The 18121-nt window shown below is 46.6% G+C and overlaps 1 protein-coding gene across 1 annotated transcript in view; it reads left to right on the top strand.

Moving 5' to 3' along the window:
- Positions 1-13447, top strand: part of LOC126541955 (uncharacterized) — a 36070-nt gene extending 22623 nt beyond the window's left edge. The window contains exons 5-7 of the mRNA XM_050188929.3: positions 3957-4161; positions 9918-10952; positions 13092-13447. Of these exons, the coding sequence (XP_050044886.1) occupies positions 3957-4161; positions 9918-10952; positions 13092-13231 (1380 nt within the window). The 3' untranslated portion in view covers positions 13232-13447. The remainder of the gene's footprint in view (positions 1-3956; positions 4162-9917; positions 10953-13091) is intronic.
- The last annotated feature ends 4674 nt before the right edge of the window (positions 13448-18121 follow it).

The following is an 18121-nucleotide window of genomic DNA, read 5'->3' as shown; positions in this document are numbered from 1 at the left end:
ACTGCTTGCTGACCCGAGCCAAGAGGGAGCAGGTTCTTGCCTTCTCTTTCGGCGCCCAAGTAACCCCGCCTGTTGGCGGCGTTAGCAGCGCAACACTCGCGCCATCTCTCGTACTGCGCCTCAACCACTCCGACCGCCGCGGGCGCCAGGCCACGCGAGCCGTGCGGGAAAACAACCTATCAGGGGACGCGTGAGAGTCGCGCATCCCCACAAAGCATAGACGCAAAAGCGCAGCACATAAGAGTCCAGTTAAGATTCCATACCCACCATGGTGCAATATGCATGTCACAATTAAACGCTGACTATATATGACTTCTACAACAATTATCTTGATTTTAACCCACTAAAACATGTTTCCTCACGACGAATATAGTTCACGGTATAATATGGAATTTTTCTATTTCTTCACAGAAACGCTCGGCAGTAACACGAGGACTTATCTATGCAGTTTAGATTCGGTCAGCACCACTTGCGTTTTTAACTGGTTCTCAAGATGAGGCCGTTTTTCACCGGTTAAATTTAAGTGGCGGTAACTTGAAGCAAAGCTGATTGAAGTTTACAGCTGTTTGCAGCACACAGAATGGAATGTACCAATATTTATTCCCTTTCCGTGCTACACGTTCAACTCACTTGAACAATTTACTGGTGGTTCTTGCTTGAGAAATAGACATGATTAATCTGTTTGAAGAACTGACACAGGCTGATCCGGTCAAATATTTGAGTGCAATATGCCTTTTGGACCGGTTCGCTGCAGCCAGCAAGAAGCCGAAGGCCCATTCATTAGTAGGGTGACGCATATTGAAGATATCATTGTTGCCCAGTGGAGGTCAAGTGTTCATATGAGACTTGTGTGTCTTCTTTATGAGGCGGGTACGCGAGGTTCCCTTTTATGCACTGACAAAGCAAATAGATTTCAGTCTGTGTAATTAAACAACGCAGGATCGAGACATGGTGAGGCAGAATGTGTTTGCATTTGCCATTTCAACTCAGCGAAAGCTGTTCTGTAGTGCCTCGAGTATGCTATAGGCATTGTAATTGGAGCAGTAAAGAGCTACTTCACGGTTTCAATTCAAAGTGGTAGTGAACTGCTGGGTTTCCCGAACAATGCGCGCCTCTCCATAACGACATTCGGTTGCTTCCGTTGCGGGAGGGGTGTGCCATATCGTCGATAAAAGCTACTGAGGGTCATTATGACACATTTCATCGCTTGCATTTGATTGCTTCTCGATCTTAACCACGAAATTTTCTTTCGTGTGATTGCTGCTCTGGTATTCGTGAACTATATATATACTGTACACGATGCGCCGTCGTGTTAAAAGTCAATGCGTTTCTGAGTGCCTATTTCAGAGAACGGTAAAAGTAGTACCAATCTTTTTCACACAACATGCGCGCCTATCTCTTTCTTTTGGACCTTAATACAGTTGCCACATTTGACTAAAACAACTCACCAGAGTAATAAGAATTATGATAAAAGCTTCGTTGAGCAGGGTCCTTCTAACACGGATTTATAATGTTGACACCAAATATCAAGGTATTTCTTCCATGTAAAATGCTGTCTCTCATACTTTTATAATAAGGGAATGTTATGTGTTTAGAGGAGCATCATAAATAACTTCGCGTGTTGAACTTGCAGACGTTCTTTTTAAGCAAAATTTATGGACAGTGTGCATATGTTCATTGCAAGACCAGTAGACCCCTTCAGCGCTACATAGCTTGCGATATCCAAGTCGTAAAATTTCATGAATCGCGCTGTTTCAAAAAAGAAACTGCGGTCCACTCATGGCAATAGAAACAATCTGAAATAACCTTCTGTAAGTACGGCTCAAGCCGCCAATACCACAAGCACGCACCAAGGGAACGAGAGCTCGCGGCAGCCGAGCGAGCCGGAGCGAGTGGCGTCCTGGCCGTGGCGTCACTCATAAGAGGGCCCCACCCCAAATTCTCGCGGCTAATAAAGTTCAAGGGCGATAACACCGTCGCCGCGCGCGCTACGCTGTATGTGCGAGTAAACGCACGAAATATACGAAAGCAGGCAGGAAGCGCGGCGTCTCCCGTCGCGCGAACAGAGAGAGAAGGAGATTCTTGTTGGTGGGAAGGAAGAGTTGGGGTAAAGTGCAGCGCAGTAACTGTCTCTCAGCAGAGGACACCTCAACGGCGCTGCACAGGGGGTAGGGAATGAAAGTAGAGGGAGAGAAAGTGCACCAGAAACAGCAGCACGCCGCGGAAATGCGGTGTAGCTAAATGCGAAAGGCACCCAACGTTACGACGCGCCGGAGGGAGGGGAGAGAGGGGGGGGGGCGGCGTTCTACTCCGGCTGGAACGGTGCATGAGGCGACTACGCGCGGTCACCCTACCATATGTTCAGAGCGATCTGCGTTGAGGGCAAACTCTAGGTGCGTCCGCGACTCGTAGCTTTGTGCGTGCTGCGTGTTCTCGGCGCTCACTTTTCGTTCAAGCTATGACAGCACGAATGTCACTTCGCTCGATGCTGCTACCGCGTTTCCTCAAGCCAGCGTTTTGACAGCGAGTTTCCGCTGTGACCGAGTCATATGTGTTCATGTTTGCTTGTGCGCACGTGTTACCGTGTTTCTTAATTTATATAGTGTGCCTATGTTCGCAAGTTTACCCGGCCGATAAAACTACTATCCTTGCTTCATACAGATGTCCACTAATTTGCTATTGCAATCGATGCTTCGCCATTCGGGCAAAACTGCGAGCTCTTTCTTTATTTGCCATTTATGTGCGCCACATAGCCAGTGTCACATAACCAGTGACCAAATTTGGGGTCAAAGAGGTTCAATTGAAGCGCGGCACATACGCAGAGCTACCTATTTAGCGATCCAAGTTCGTCCGACGGTTGGTTTCGAACCTCGTTCTCTCAGCACAGCAACCCGATACTCTACCCATTAGACCATGAACTACCCAGTGACTCAAGTTAGCGGAAAAACGGCTAAAAACCCCGATAAACACCAGAATGTGTCTGAACTATCCCAAGACTGCATTACAAGTTAGTCAAGAGAACTATGCCACTACCGCACAAAGCACTGAATAAAGTACAACAAGTCACGTACAGGCGGGTTCAAACGGGCACCTACCCATGGCCGGCCTTCCTGCACAACATCTTTCCGAACGCCCACCCTCATATTGCGCGTCGCTACTGTAAGGATATAGCTAGCCTTGCTCACATGCTCTGGGGTTGCCCCCTGACGCCGGGGCCAGGACCACCAAGGAAGAGTGGGACCGAGCTCTACGCAGCTCGGACCTTGAAGCACAGCTCTGGGCTGTTCATCGGGCCCGCGACGCGGCGGAGGGACATGGCCTCTCTGTCCGGACGTGGGAGCGGCCCGCTGCGCACTAATCGCGCGCACCGACGGACCTCAAGAAAGTTATCCATCCATCCATCCATCCATCCATCCATCCATCCATCCATCCATCCATCCATCCATCCATCCATCCATCCATCCATCCATCCATCCATCCATCCATCCATCCATCCATCCATCCATCCATCCATCCATCCATCCATCCATCCATCCATCCATCCATCCATCCGTACATCCCAAGACTGCCAATCACATAAAAGAAAGTTTCGCCCAAATGTCAGTTTCTTCTCACTTAACAGCTTATTACGTATCAACTCATCGTTACTTAGTCCCGCTAAGTAGTCAACGAAGAGTTTGAAGAAAATTAGTCTGCTGAGGTGTCATCGTGAATGATGAAGCTGCAGCGGTCGCTAAGCAAGTCAAGGTGAAAACGCAGAGACATTACGGAGCCCGTTCAGGTTCCTTAATTACACTCTAGTGCGAGCAAGTGCAGCCAAGGAATCCGTGTGGCTTCCGGAACGTCTGTGCGTCTTCACCTTGACATGGAAAGTCCCGCATAGAATAAGCGAAACTAGTCAACCTGAGCTCGTTCGACAATTTCACCTTCGTGTGGTCCCTCCCAATTTCGCGCAGGAGTACGGCTTCATGGGCGCCTTCCTCATCACTGGCGGTCTTATGCTCAATGCCCTGTCAGTGTGCATCATCTTCAAGACACCTCCCTGGGAGGCCTCGAAATCCGCGCACGCAACGATCTCGCCCGCGACAGCTCCAGCTAGCACATCCGGCGATGGAGAGCGGCGGCGAGGATCAGCAGCGAATCCGGAGCGTTCGGCACGAGGTACCCTCACGCTTTCTTTTATTTCTGTTTAAACGAATAGCATTCTTTGGCTTAACAGTGTTAAGGATCGGGCTGTTTGGTGCTCCAAGATATAACTACGTAGCGCGGAAGCAAATGACGATGCAGATGTGCATGTCATTTCGCTATTTGTTTCCGCGCGACGAAGTTACAATTTTCTTTGGCTCTTTCGCCCGTTTTCGTCGTGGCTGGATCTTCACCACCGACACAAAGACACTGATGAAAAGTACGCGTGTTTTCGCGCAACTGATTTGCGAAGTGCGTTTCCGAACACCAACTATTAGCTCTTTGTGACGCATGTGCTGACATGTGAGAGCTTTGGAGCGCCTGAAGGTTTACGCGTAACATTCTGTGAGAGAGAGTCATTCCCGAAGAGGCGCTCCTTTTTCTGCAGCCTTTAAGGGTGCATGTCTCAGCGCCTCGGATAACGGGGGCATAAAGATGATCGCAAATGGGATCAGGAACACCTTAGACTTCAGTCAACCAAAGGACCAGGTAGGATTTCGTAAAGGCTACTCAACAATAAACCATATTCACACTATCGATCAGGTGATAGAAAAATGTGCGGGCTATAACCAACCCTTACATATAGCTTTCATTCATTACGAGAAAGCGTTTGATTCAGTCGAAACCTCAGCAGTCATGAAGGCATTACGGAATCAGGGTGTAGACGACCGGTATCTAAATATACTGAAAGATAGCTATAGCCGCTCCACAGCCATCGTAGTCCTCCATAAGGAAAGCAACAAAATCACAATAAAGAAAGGCGTCAGGCAGAGGTATATGCGATGTCTCCAATGCTATTCACAGCGTGTTTACAGGAGGTATTCAGAGACCTGGATTGGGAAGAATTGGGGATAAGAGTTAATGGAGAATGCCTTAGTAACTTGCGATTCCGTGATGATATTGCCTTGCTTAGTAACTCAGGGGACCAATCACAATGCATGCTCACTGACCTGGAGAGGCAAAGCAGAAGGGTGGGTCTAAAAATTAATCTGCAGAAAACTACAGTAATGTTTAATAGTCTCGGAAGGCAACAGCAGTTTACGATAAGTAGCGAGGCACTGTAAGTGGTAGGGGAATATATCTACTTAAGGCAAGTAGTGACCGCCGATCCGGAACATGAGACTGAAATAATCAGAAGAATAAGAATGGGATGGGGTGCGTTTGGCAGGCATTCTCATATCATGAACAGCAGGTTGCCATTATCCCTCAAGAGAAAATTTTATAACAGCTGTGTCTTACCAGTACTCACCTACGGGGCAGAAACCTGGAGGCTTACGAAAAGTGTTCTACTTAAATTGAGGACGACGCAACGAGCTATGGAAAGAAGAATGATGGGTGTAACGTTAAGGGTTAAGAAAAGAGCAGATTGGGTGAGGGAACAAATGCGAGTTAATGACATCTTAGTTGAAATCAAGAAAAAGAAATGGGCATGGGCAGGACACGTAATGAGGAGGGAAGATAACCGATGGTCATTAAGGGTTACGGACTGGATTCCAAGAGAAGGGAAGCGTAGCAGAGGGCGGCAGAAAGTTAGGGGGGGGGGGATGAGATTAAGAAGTTTGCAGGGACAACATGGCCACCATTAGCACATGACCGGGTGGTTGGAGAAGTATGGGAGAGGCCTTGGCCCTGCAGTGGGTGTAGCCAGGCTGACGATGATGATGATGAAAGATGATAGGAGAGAGAAATAAGCTAGTCGCGCTCCCAGCACACACAGCCGAGAGTGGCAGAAAGGCTGCGTATTCACAGCTGAGAAGCCAGCCCCGTTTCCTACAGATAGAACGCTCGGGGAGACAGTCCTCTTTTCCCGCCGCCCTCCGTGTGGCGGAGGCGAGAGAGGACGATGGTAACTAGTGGCTACCCACGCTGGCGCTCGCGCCGCTCGAGGCACACTCATGACGAACGGACTTCTCTATACCTCCCTATACTACCACTATAGATGTGCTGGTTAACGGCCTTGTTTCCTTTGGAATCATTTCAAAAAACAACAGAAGCTATACGTAAATGTCCTCACTGCCACAAGTATACGCCTTCAAGCACATCAGGCTTTTAATAAAGGGAGCAGCTTTCTAGAAGCGTACGGCTGTTCGCTCACATTGACACCATCGGTGGTTTCTGCACTATTTTAGAGCGCAGCGGCGCCCCTTCCTGCGGCGAGCATCGGTGCCGTTCTTCGGCGTCATCGTAACCGAGCGAACGAGCGCAGCAACAGGATGAAAGAGCGAACGCGGACCGCGGATGAAAGACCGCGATAGCGAAAAGAGCGCGAGAAGGAAAGCGGCAGAGGAGGGTGCAGTGGAACCGTGAGACGGAAAGTGGAGCAGGAGGGCATGGCGAAAGTGTGAGAAGAAAAGCGTAGTACCGCGCCCGACGGGCTGTGCGGCGACGATGCCTACGACATGGCGCCAAAGTAGCGCCATCTGTATGGAAATAAAGCACTGCATGACCGGAGGTCTGTCTGCGGCGGCTGCTGTGAATCGCTCCCAACGCGTCACGATTAGCAAGGCAGTCGGGCCACACTTCGCTCCGTTTAAAACGCGCCGCACGATACAGATTGTCCGCGGTAGCCAATATATCGCGAAATGAAAACACGTATAAAACAGCGCTCAAATCTCGGATTAGGGAGTATCGTAATCATCGGTGAATTTTTAATATTTCTTATAACTTCGACGTACTCTTCGGTTGTTATTTCAAAAAGAAGAAAGAACTCGGCGTTTTCCCCTTCCATGCCTTGCTCTTTTTTCCCCCTCTCAAAAGATATGGCGTAATTTTCCTTTCTCCATGAGAGAGCCTTCGGTTTAAAAAAATGAGAACTCCTTCCTCCTTTGATCAAACAAAATTTACTTCTTTTTCGACGGCTGTATTGCATGAATGAAATCTTATCGGGATGTTTTTTTTCTTGGAGCTATGAAGCCCCGCCTGACCGCCAGATTTGAACAAATTTTATTTAGAAAGCGCCAGTTATATTTTTCCCAGTGATAATCTCTACGATTTGAAACGGAACAGCGCGGTTTTCACGGGGACAAGCAGGGAGAAACGACACGGACGAGCGCTGACTTGCAACTGAAGTTTATTGCTTGGAACGAAGAATATATAACAGCTCCAACCAACAGAAGAAACAAAAAAAAAGATACATATATTCACAATCAATCATACACGCTGCACTGAACAGAGGAGATAACTGTGATCATCATATCCCCCCGCTAAATATGCTAGTTCTTTGGACGTAATGAATAAGGAGAGGCTACTGACGCATGCGTCTTTTGACCAGGCGATGTGCGCTGCTTCGATGATTTCACGGGTTAGTTGGTTACTATGTTTACTTAAAATTTGTGTTCCAGCGAAGTCATGGTGGCAGGCCATGGTGTCGCAGTCTATACAGTGGATGCCCAGATGCCATTTTACTGTATTATGCGCATTGTTGTTGTGCTCCTTCAGGCGTTCATTAAGGCATCTCCCCGTTTGACCGACATAAAGCCTGTCACATGACAACGGAATGGCGTAGACAACTCCCTCTTGACAAGTTGTCTACGCCATTCCAAGGGTCACAAAACACAAGGGTAACAAATATGCACCAGCCAACACAATGAGTGGTGGTCGGTGGCCACTGTAAAGGGGCGTCCATACAGGTAAAAACAAAACCGCTGAACCGCAAATATTACCGCGAGGCATTCTTGTTCCGTGACAGTGTAATTCTGCTCGGGCCTACTTAATGAGCGACTTGCATATACGATAACGTCTTCGCGGTCACCGTAGTGTAGAACTAGTACTGCACCGATACCTGTGCCACTGGCATCCGTATGGAGTTCCGTCGGAGCTGAAGGACTTAAGTGTTGAAGAACCGGTCGTGACGTCAGCAGAAACTTCAACTGACGAGGAGTCGCACTTCGGAGTCCACTCAAAGGGGGTTTCCTTTCGTGGCAGGCATGTCAGCGGATATGCGACGTCGGCTAATTTACGAATAAAGCGGCGGAAATAGTAACAAAGCCCCAGAAAACTACGGAGCTCCTTGACAGAGTGCCGTGCACTGAACGCTTCAACGGCTGCTGTTTCCTGGGGATCAGGGCGGATTGCATCCTTATCTACGAGGTGCCCCAGCACAAGGGTTTGGCGATCTCCGAAGTGACATTTCTTGGAGTTTAAAACTAGGCTAGCCTTTCTCATGCAGTTCAGGATAATATCCAGACGCGAGTTCTGTTCGCTGAAGGTGCGGCCAAAGATGACGACGTCGTCGAGGTGACACATGCAGATGTTCCACTTCAAGCTGCGCAAAACAGCGTCCATAAATCTCTCGAAAGTTGCCGGAGGGTTGCACAGTCCAAATGGAATCAGATGAAATTCGAAGAGCCCGTCAGAGGTTACAAAGGCACTCTTCTCCTTGTCCTCAGGATGCATCGGAATTTGCCAATAGCCAGATCGTAAATCTACTGAGGAAAAGTAAGAGGCATAATGAAGGCAGTCTATTGCATCATCAATACGTGGGAGTGGGTACACGTCCTTTTTTGTTACACCATTCAAACGGCGATAGTCGACGCAAAATCTCCAAGATCCAGCTTTTTTTTTTTTAACAAGAATCACCGGAGCTGCCCACGGACTCGCTGACTCTTGTACGACTCCCTTTTTCATCATTTCGTTGTTCGTTGATAATCTGGCGCTCTGATGGTGAAACGCGATATGGCTTTTGTCTAATCGGATTTGCCGAACCCGTGTTGATGGTATTGGCTTGTTCGAGACGCGGCGATTGAAGGTACTTTGTCCTTCTGCGCAAAGTCGAATACCGAAACGTGCTTCGAAAGCACACCCACTAACGTTCGGCGTTCACTCGTGCTGAGCGATTTATTTGCCATTGACATAAGGGCCGTTTCCCAACTGCTGTCATCAGGTTCTTCCGGCACATCTGTAAGGCCAGCCACTGATAAGGACACGTGTCAAACTTTTGTCAGATGCCGGGGAGCGATTACGGGAGTTTCTCGGCCAATACTCAGGTGCCGCCAGCATGAAAATATATCCGCGGGCTTGTGACCTTTTCTGGTCGCCGCAAACAGCGGAGTTTCCACTCCTAAATATTTCTTGCTCCGTGCCAACCACCCTACATGCGATAACTGTAGCTAGGAGGAAACAATGGCTCACCTTCTCTGTCTGTGTCCCTACTTCAGTGCACCCAGAAAAGAAGTTTCAAGAGCGTTAGATAGTCTTGACAAACGCCTTTTGTGGTAGGTAAGGGTCCTGCTACACTGGCTGAGACCGTCCTCAGCACAGAAGGCTTTGAAAGCGTTGTTGCGCTCCTTTAGGAGAGTTGGTCTTAGAGACAGACTTTAAGCAGTGCCGTATTCTCCTTTCCTTTTTTTTGTCTTTTCTCTTTTTGTTCTTCTTTCCTTTTTTGTAACATTTATTTTCTATTATCTATTCTACCCCTCACCACGTTTCCCCAGCACAGGGTAGCCAACCGGTCTGAGAACTTGCTAACCTCCCTGTCCTTCCGTCTACTCCTGCTTCCTCCTCCTCCTCGTGGTCTCTCCAGAGCCAGCGTATAGAACATCATGACATGGCCTATCGATTGCCTGAATTGCGGCGTCGTGAACGCATGATTAGTTGAGGCGCCCAAAGGAAAAAACGCGTGCAGACAGCACACGTGTGCTTTGTTCGCGCATATGTTACGTGTACACTTAAACGTAGATGTATGCTGCGGCTGCAGCTGAGAATTATACATGCCTCCCTTTTTTCCGTTACAGTGGCGACGATTAATGGTACCTATAAGGCCGTCATCGAAGCCGGCACGTCCATCAACGCCGAACACAATGGCACCAAGTCCAGGGACGTGCGACTGAAACCTAACACGTCGATTTTGCAAAGCTGCGAGGATTTCGCCTCTCACGCGAACGGGTCTTCACCCGACAATCAAGCGGGCATCGTCGGCGTGTCTACCCGCGAAATCTCCGACAGACGTGCTCCAGCGGTCGCAAACGGCAAGGCGACCACGCGCGAGTTTCCTCCCTGTCCTAAATCCATACAGTTCGGGCGCATTTCATTTGGCTTCCTCAAGAGAAAACAAAGCGGTGACGGCAACACTCCTTCGTACACTCACTTGGATGGCGCCTACAAAATTCAAAATGGTGGAATTGGTAGCACCGGCAACAATGGCGCCGTCGCACCACCGTGGTCTGTGTCAGAGCCGGAAGTCATCATCGCCAACGGATGTCCCGAAGCTGTCGCCGTCGTTACCGCGGTCAAAGGACTCTGTCGGGAGACGTCTGCCCGTCGAGACGCTCTGGAGGCAAGCGACGATGGCGGGGGCTCGTCGTATTGGAGCTTCCTTCGGGCGCCCGTCTTCTACATGGTGGCCGTGACGTACACCTTCTCCGTCTACACGCTACTGGTTCTGATGATCCTCGTCGACTTCGCTGTCGACAAGGGCTTCACGCCTCGCGACGGCGCAGTGTTTCTCTCGGTGTCCGCCATCGGCGACGCCTGCTCCCGTCTTGTGGCCGGCGCGCTGTCGGATCGGGCCTTCTGCGACCGGCGCGTGCTGATGAGCGCCAGCACGATGCTCACGGGCGCGCTGTGCGTCGCGATGCCCAGCATACGACCCGGCCGCTATGTGGTGACGGCGCTGATGTGCGCACTGTTCGGCTGGAGCAACGGCACTGTGGTCGTGATGTTCGCGCCCGTGCTCGCCGACCAGCTGGGAGTGGAGAACTTGGGACTCTCGTCGGGCGTCACCCGGTTCGGGATGGGCCTCGCCTACATGGCGTGCCCCAAGATAACCGGTGAGCGTGCAACAGTATATATACGGTTTATGGGACACAAATTTTTGTCCATACAGCTAGTGGTAACTCCAGAAGCTGTTACTTTAGCTGGCAACACTGTACAATTAAATTAAGATGGCTACGGCAGCCAAACTCACGGCGGCTTTTTCGCTTGTGACTGCAATCGAAAGAAAAACTAAGATAAACGCAAACAGATTGAGGCACCGAACACGTGTGTATCACGTGGAAAGAAACAAAAGTTCTTTCTGATAAACCACAACTGACGGCGAGCTGAGGCAATCACCATCCTTAAAGCGTCGCACGGTCATTTGCCTCTGCAATCTCCCTTTCCAGCTGGCCACTTTTTCTGCCGATAATCTCAGTCTTTGAAAAAATGAAGTTGAGCAGCTCAAGGAACTGCGGCAATGAATAGCCAAGTTCGACCGTCCAGCAGCCCCCAGGGAACGTTCATGCTCACGCAAGCGAATGTTAACGCACCTACCGGTTTGTCCACTGTAGTAGCTGCCGCACCTTAGTGGAATTTTATTTATGAAATGTGTCGTGCAAGGCACATACGAATTTGTATGCTTGATTTCACAGGAGCCCGAGCCCGTGCTTGCTCTTTCCACCATGCTGCACAACTTCGAAGCTTGGCGTTCGTTTCATTAAATCATCAGCTGTCAGTACCGCTTCTTGTTGTCCCTTTCTTCAAGTCCCGTGTTTTCTTGCGGTAACTTCCCCAAATCATAAATAACCAACTGGCCTACACCCGCACTCTGGTATGTTACCAGTATAGTATGAGTCAGCCTTTTCCAATGCGGAAGTTTCTTGTCCAAATCGCTCTCCGATGCGCGTCATCTGCTTTCTAGGAATGACGAAATTCTTGTGCCGTCTTTCCACCGCGACGAGATGTGTAATAGTACACAACAAAAGTCTTTCAACATCTGTCTTTTTTTTTCATTTTCGGACTCGTGCGCGGCAGCATCACGACGATTTGAGAATTATGAGGCATTCAGCGCATGATAATGTTACTGTATAGGCTCCATCCCTAAAGGGAGCAAGTACAGTAACTCCAGCGCATGATAGGACCCCCTCTTTCGCCTCAAATCTGAAACTGGATCAGCTATTTCTCTGTTTGGCCACTAGGTAGCGAGCATTTACTTGGAGTCGCCAATAGTAGCTCATGGGAATATGGTTGGTTACTATTATCAATAAGAGCTCCGTGTGCCCTCTGATTAAACTCTAGGCCACAAGATAGCGCTATCAGTATTGTTGCCGACACTGTGTTGAGCTGGCGTCGACAACCTTCATGGGCGTCTGTATGAAGGTTGCTACTGTCCACCTTTCGAGTTAACTATTTCTACAATGGCCAACACGCTTTCGGATATGCTAACGCTCGATGACTCCCGCAAGGGCGTTTTTTCGTGATAATTTCGAAGAAGTTTTTGAATGCGCCTTGTACTAAAGGCAATCTAATGCTGCTGTGTTATCGCACATTCCCTACCTCCTTTCGCGCTCACGCAGACCACGCTTCGCCTATTAACGCACCGAGCTGTTGTATCGGCATGACCGTGGAATCACACAATAGTGGATACTTCTGAGCTACATGGTTCATATCGACTAATTCCTAACAGCAGGATAGAACTATAGAACTTCATCTAGGCAAACGCGACATAAGGCCAGCCCGTCGCACTGCGTTCCTTCATACAGTGATGTGCACAGCAGTTGCATTTTGCTGTTTGAACTTAGTGGATTCTCGAAATATCGTGGCTCGCACGCACACCATGCATCAGAGGCATTAGATTCCCAGTTTCCTGGCTGTGTGTTATACTTTGTGTTGTGGTCCTTGATCCCGTTATTATAACTATCTTGAGGTACGAAATGAAGCCGAGGAAAAAAAAGATTGTTGATCTCCGACAGTAATTCGCTGTTTTTTCCTGTGAGTACAAAACTGTTGCATGAAGGAATGAAGACCAATTTTAACACATCAAGGTCTGCCTAAAGCATCATCTCAGCCATAAAACATTTGTTGCGACAAATATAGAAGTGCTTCACTTATGTTTGCTTTATTACCAAGTGTTCTATTTCAGAGTGGCCGTACCATCATCAGCCGGGCTGGATGCACAATTTCTTCGCGCACATTTTTCTTCTTTTCCTCAGGTTACTACAAGGACGAAATCGGGTCATACGATGGACTATTCTACATGATCAGCATTGGCTCTTTCTTGGTGTGCTTAATGTGGACAGCGGACTTCATTTACAGACATTTCAAGAGATGCCGGATGAATAGTGCATCTTGACGCAGCATGCTTCACGTCTACATGCTTGACGTGATAATACGATAGACATTTGCTGATCACATAGCATTTGTTGTGCAGACGGTGGACTGTGCTCTGAGCAATGCAGACAGTGGATTGTACCTTGAGCATCCCGACCTTTCTTACGTACAATACAAAATGTCAGTGCAGGATCCTCCTAAGATGTCTTTTTTTAAATAAATATTTAAGAAAAACATAGAGAGCGCTGGTACTTCAATTAATCACCAGCTTCCTGTACGTGATTCTTTGCTTTTTCTCATGCGGCATGTGGCTGTGGGCCCTTTGCAATTTCAAAGCTGGCTTTGCAAACAACCGTTACACGAAGCCATATTTAGTTAAATATCTATGAATTTCAGGAAGCGTGATAGGTTTATGACATGATGAACCAAAGAAAGGGCGATAACGCATATGGCAGGCACTTGGAAGCAATCATAAAGACATTATGCAATGTGCAATGCCACTTATACTATCAATACAAAACACAGGCGTGTAAATTCACCACCAGAACTTTCGGACTTTAGAGTGACACTACCTCTACTCCATAGTACACCCATGTATCGGGTGTCTGTAGGAAGTCTTCAAATAATATTAATTAGTAAAGTAATAGTAATAGTAATAGTTAATCACACCTAAATCTTCTTCCGCCAGTGGGTTCATAATAGACAGCAGATGTGTAAGTGATTGGACTGTCGTTTGTTCTGCTCTTGACAAATTCTTCCAGTCGGTATTTACCAAAGATTATGGTTGCCTTCCCAACTTTTCTATATCGCTTCCTGTTATATCTGACGTTGTCATTTCTGAGACCGGCATTTTTAATTTGCTATTAAACGTTGATACGAAAAAGTCACCAGGACCAGATAAAATACCAAACACGTTTTTAAAGCGTTATGCGGAATGGTGTGGTAAGTACCTGTATGTCGTAGTCACCAGATCTTTACGCGATGGTTCCCTACCGGACGACTGGAGGACGGTCGAAATCAAACCTTTACATAAATCCGGGAGAAAAACACAGACACAATTACCGACCAGTATCTCTTACATCTACATCATGCAAAATTTTAGAGCATAAAGTTCATAAACATATATTAGGTTTCTTAGAAGAGCACGATGTACTTACAGATGTCCAACATGGTTTCAGGCATAGGTTTTCTACATGTACTCAATTAGTTGAGACTGTTCACGATCTCGCACAGGCAATTAATGAAGGGAAGCAAACAGATATTGCTTTCATGAATTTTCGTAAAGCATTTGGCAAGGTATCACATAATAAGTTAATCCATAAATTAGGGTATTATATTAAAAATGAACAGATACTTACATGGACCAGAGCCTATCTTACTAACAGACACCAATTTTTCACCTTAAACAATACTTCTAACAATACAGAGGTTGCGTCTGGAGTCCCCCAGGGATCCGTTTTGGGACCACTTTTATTTCTATTATTTATAAATGGCTTAGTCGCAGAACTTTCAGTTTCCGTGAAACTTTACGCAGGTGACTGTATTTTGTATAAAAAGATATCTTCTGCTGATTATCAGGTGCGTCTAAATAATGACCTGGCAAGGGTTACTGCTTGGTGCGAACAATGCCAAATGTCTATTAATTTTGAAAAAACTGTTTTTATGAGAATCACACATAAGAAAGAACCTCTTCAATTTGCATATAATGTTGACAAGGTATCTCTATAAGAGGTAAGAGAGTACAAATATTTGGGCCTATGGATAACCAATGAGCTTTCCTGGACGAAGGACATAGATACTGTTGTTGCAAATTCTTTGCGTAAACTATTTTCTTGAGGCGCTCACTGAAATCATCTACGTCTAGCGTTCGTTTACTGGCGTACAATTCCTACGTCCGTTGTTGGAATAAGCCGTAATTATTTGGGACCCATTCACTTTAACCAATATTAAAAAACTGGAACGTGTACAGCATAAGGTAGTTAAGTTTGTTTTTAATTCATACGGCCGTGCGTCTGTCGGTGAGCTCGTAAGACGCAGTGGATTACCCCCGGTGACTGTGCGCAACCGTATCTGTCGATTAAAGTTCCTCTTTCAACTTGTAAACGGCCATTATAAGGTTGACACTTCCAAGTTCTTTACTTACTCATCAGGTTATAACACGAGGCGAAGGCACGCTTTATCAATAACCCCCATGAACGCACGGAATAACTGTTTCAAATATTCCTTTTTTCCTAGGACAATAACAGACTGGAATAATCTTAATTCTGATATTGTTACCCAGAATTCCTTATCAATGTTTGAAAAATGCTTGCAAATGTTATGAATTCGTGTGCGTTATTTGCTTGTGTGTGTTATTCTTGTATGTTATGTACTCTTCACCAATGTCTGAAGATGCCTGCATATGTGATGAATTTTGTATGTGTTTACATGCTTGCATATTTCTATGTATACCCACACTGCTATGATCTGATTTCAGATCGCAGTATCTATAAATAAATAAATAAAAATTCAAATAAAAGAACGGCTCCTTCAGATACACGCCGTCAGTGGTGGTGACGATGGAGTGACGGGCAGTACGTGGTAATCAGTTATTAAGAAAAATCTATTCAATTTCAAACTTATATGTTGAGTGGGCTCATGGTAATTAAGAAATTACATGCCGTACAAACTTTTGACTTCGAAAGAATGCGATTACCTGCGGAACTGTGGCACGAGTCTCATCTACCAGAGCGCGCGAAACCGAAACTGGGAGGCTGCAGCGAGCAAAGCCGCGCCCCTAGAAGTGACGTTCTGCGTGCGTAATCCAGCAGCGGGCATCCAGCGAGCTGTAGCTCTGAGCTCCTTGTTGTCGCAGCGCGCTGGTAGACATAAGCAGAATGTCACTTCGAAGGGCGCGGCCTTGCACCCGCTGCAGCCCCCCCAGTTTCAGTTTCGCAAGCTTTAATAAACGAAATTCGTCGTGCCACAATTCCACTGTTAATCGCGTGTCTTCTTGTATATATAAAGAGTGTCGGTTGTACACTAAAATATCTTCAGGTGAGGATCAGGTTAGGCTGTATAATAAAGTTGGCAATGTGATTACTTGCTGCCAGGAATTACAAATGGAAATTAATTACCATATAACAGTCTATATGAACATAAGACTGAAGAAAAGTCATTTATGATTTTCGTACGGAACTAATAACGTCTCCCTATCCGAAGTTATAAAATCGAAGTATTTTGGATTGGGGATAACGAATAATCTAACCTGGAAGCAATTATATATATATATATATATATATATATATATGCCATTACGGGAAGCTGCCTTTGTAGTAAAGCCTTGTTTTCTAAAGCACACTCCTTATTCTGCTCCACCTGTTCACATGCTAGCATATAAAACACTTTTTTGTCCAAATTTGGAATATGCAGTGGTAATATGGGATCCTTTCACTAAGTGTAATAATTAAGTGTAATAATAATAATAAAGGCAGTCATGCCGGCACCGAAGGTGTTTGTGCAGCGGGTCCGGCGGACCAATGGCACATCATGTGGGACTGTGCCAGGTTCCCGACGGCAGCTACCTCCAGGACTTACCCGCCAGAACTTCAAAGTGCACTGCAGTCAGCAGACAAGGACTCACAACTATGGGCCGTCCAGCAGGCACGGGGTGCACTCGAAAAGCACAAGCCTCATGACCCACTACAAACGGGCCCAACTGGGCTAGTGCAGAGTAGGGTATAACCCCGGGTCGACGCTTGGCCAGCGTCACGACTCGTTAAATCGTCGTTTGCCGGCACTTTATTAAAGTTATTCCTATCCTATCCTATCCTATGAACCAGAAAATGTGCAAAAGAACGCCTTGCAATTTATCTACAACTCTTACGGTCCGAAGTCAGTCACTGAGCTTTTGACAAGTGGCCTGCAATCTATTGTGGAGAGAAACCGTATTGGTCACATAAAATTGCTCTTCCAGTTCTTGAATGGACATCTAAATTATAACACCTCAACTATTCTTGCGTATTCTTCGCGTTACGCTTCTCGCAAGCGACACAGTAAAATGATAACATCTGTACCTTCACGGAATAATTGTTATATTTTTTTCCTAGGACTGTCCTTGAATGGAATTATCTTTTTAATGATGTCGTATCACATAGCATACGGTCATTTTTTGAAAGCAGCGTCACTTGACCCTCGCTAATGATTGCGTTGTATAATACATTATGATGTGATTATTGTATATAACATTATTGTACTGTCAGACTTCTTTATTGTATTTTGCATTTTAATTATTGTTGTATTGTATCTTGGTTTTCGTTCATGCCTGAGCCATATCTATGCATAAAATACTTGTTGTCCGAGTATCTTGTATCGTATCGTGAAGCAATCACAAACTATCTTTACCCAGCCCTAGCACCAGTGAAGACTTCAGTTACGTTGCATGCTTTACCAATGGTGGCAGAATACTCGGGCAAAATATGTTTGTTCGTTAAGAATGTCACCTCATAAAACCCTCTATTCTACTTCAAGAAAGAAAGACCAACTTGTTGATCTTTATTTATGGCCGCGGAGATTTCATAGGTAAAAAAGAAGAAAAAGAAAGAAATGTCATGTGAGAAATAATAACCTATTTGTCACTAGCTGAACTAGGTATTTGCGACGGAGAACGGGCTCCAGCGCATGAAAAACACGTATTATTTGTTTGCTTCAAATAAAAAATTTGAGATGTATCAAACTCAGCAAAGACGATACGTTGAGTTTTGTGGGGAAGCGAACACAAATGGATGATGCTCGGTATCCCAGAGAGAAAGGCGTATACGGGGGAAGGTTTCACAGTGCACCGTCTCGTCTCAGTCATATCTGCAATGACCCTGAGTCTATAGTGAGCTTATCTTTCGGAATGAACGCGCTGAAGCACGCCCGGTGACGACGA

Source organism: Dermacentor andersoni, chromosome 3 (genome assembly GCF_023375885.2).
Source record: "Dermacentor andersoni chromosome 3, qqDerAnde1_hic_scaffold, whole genome shotgun sequence".
Lineage (NCBI taxonomy): Eukaryota > Metazoa > Arthropoda > Arachnida > Ixodida > Ixodidae > Dermacentor > Dermacentor andersoni.
The sequence above is the reverse complement of the archived record's forward strand: the minus strand, read 5'-3'. Positions and strand labels throughout refer to the sequence as shown.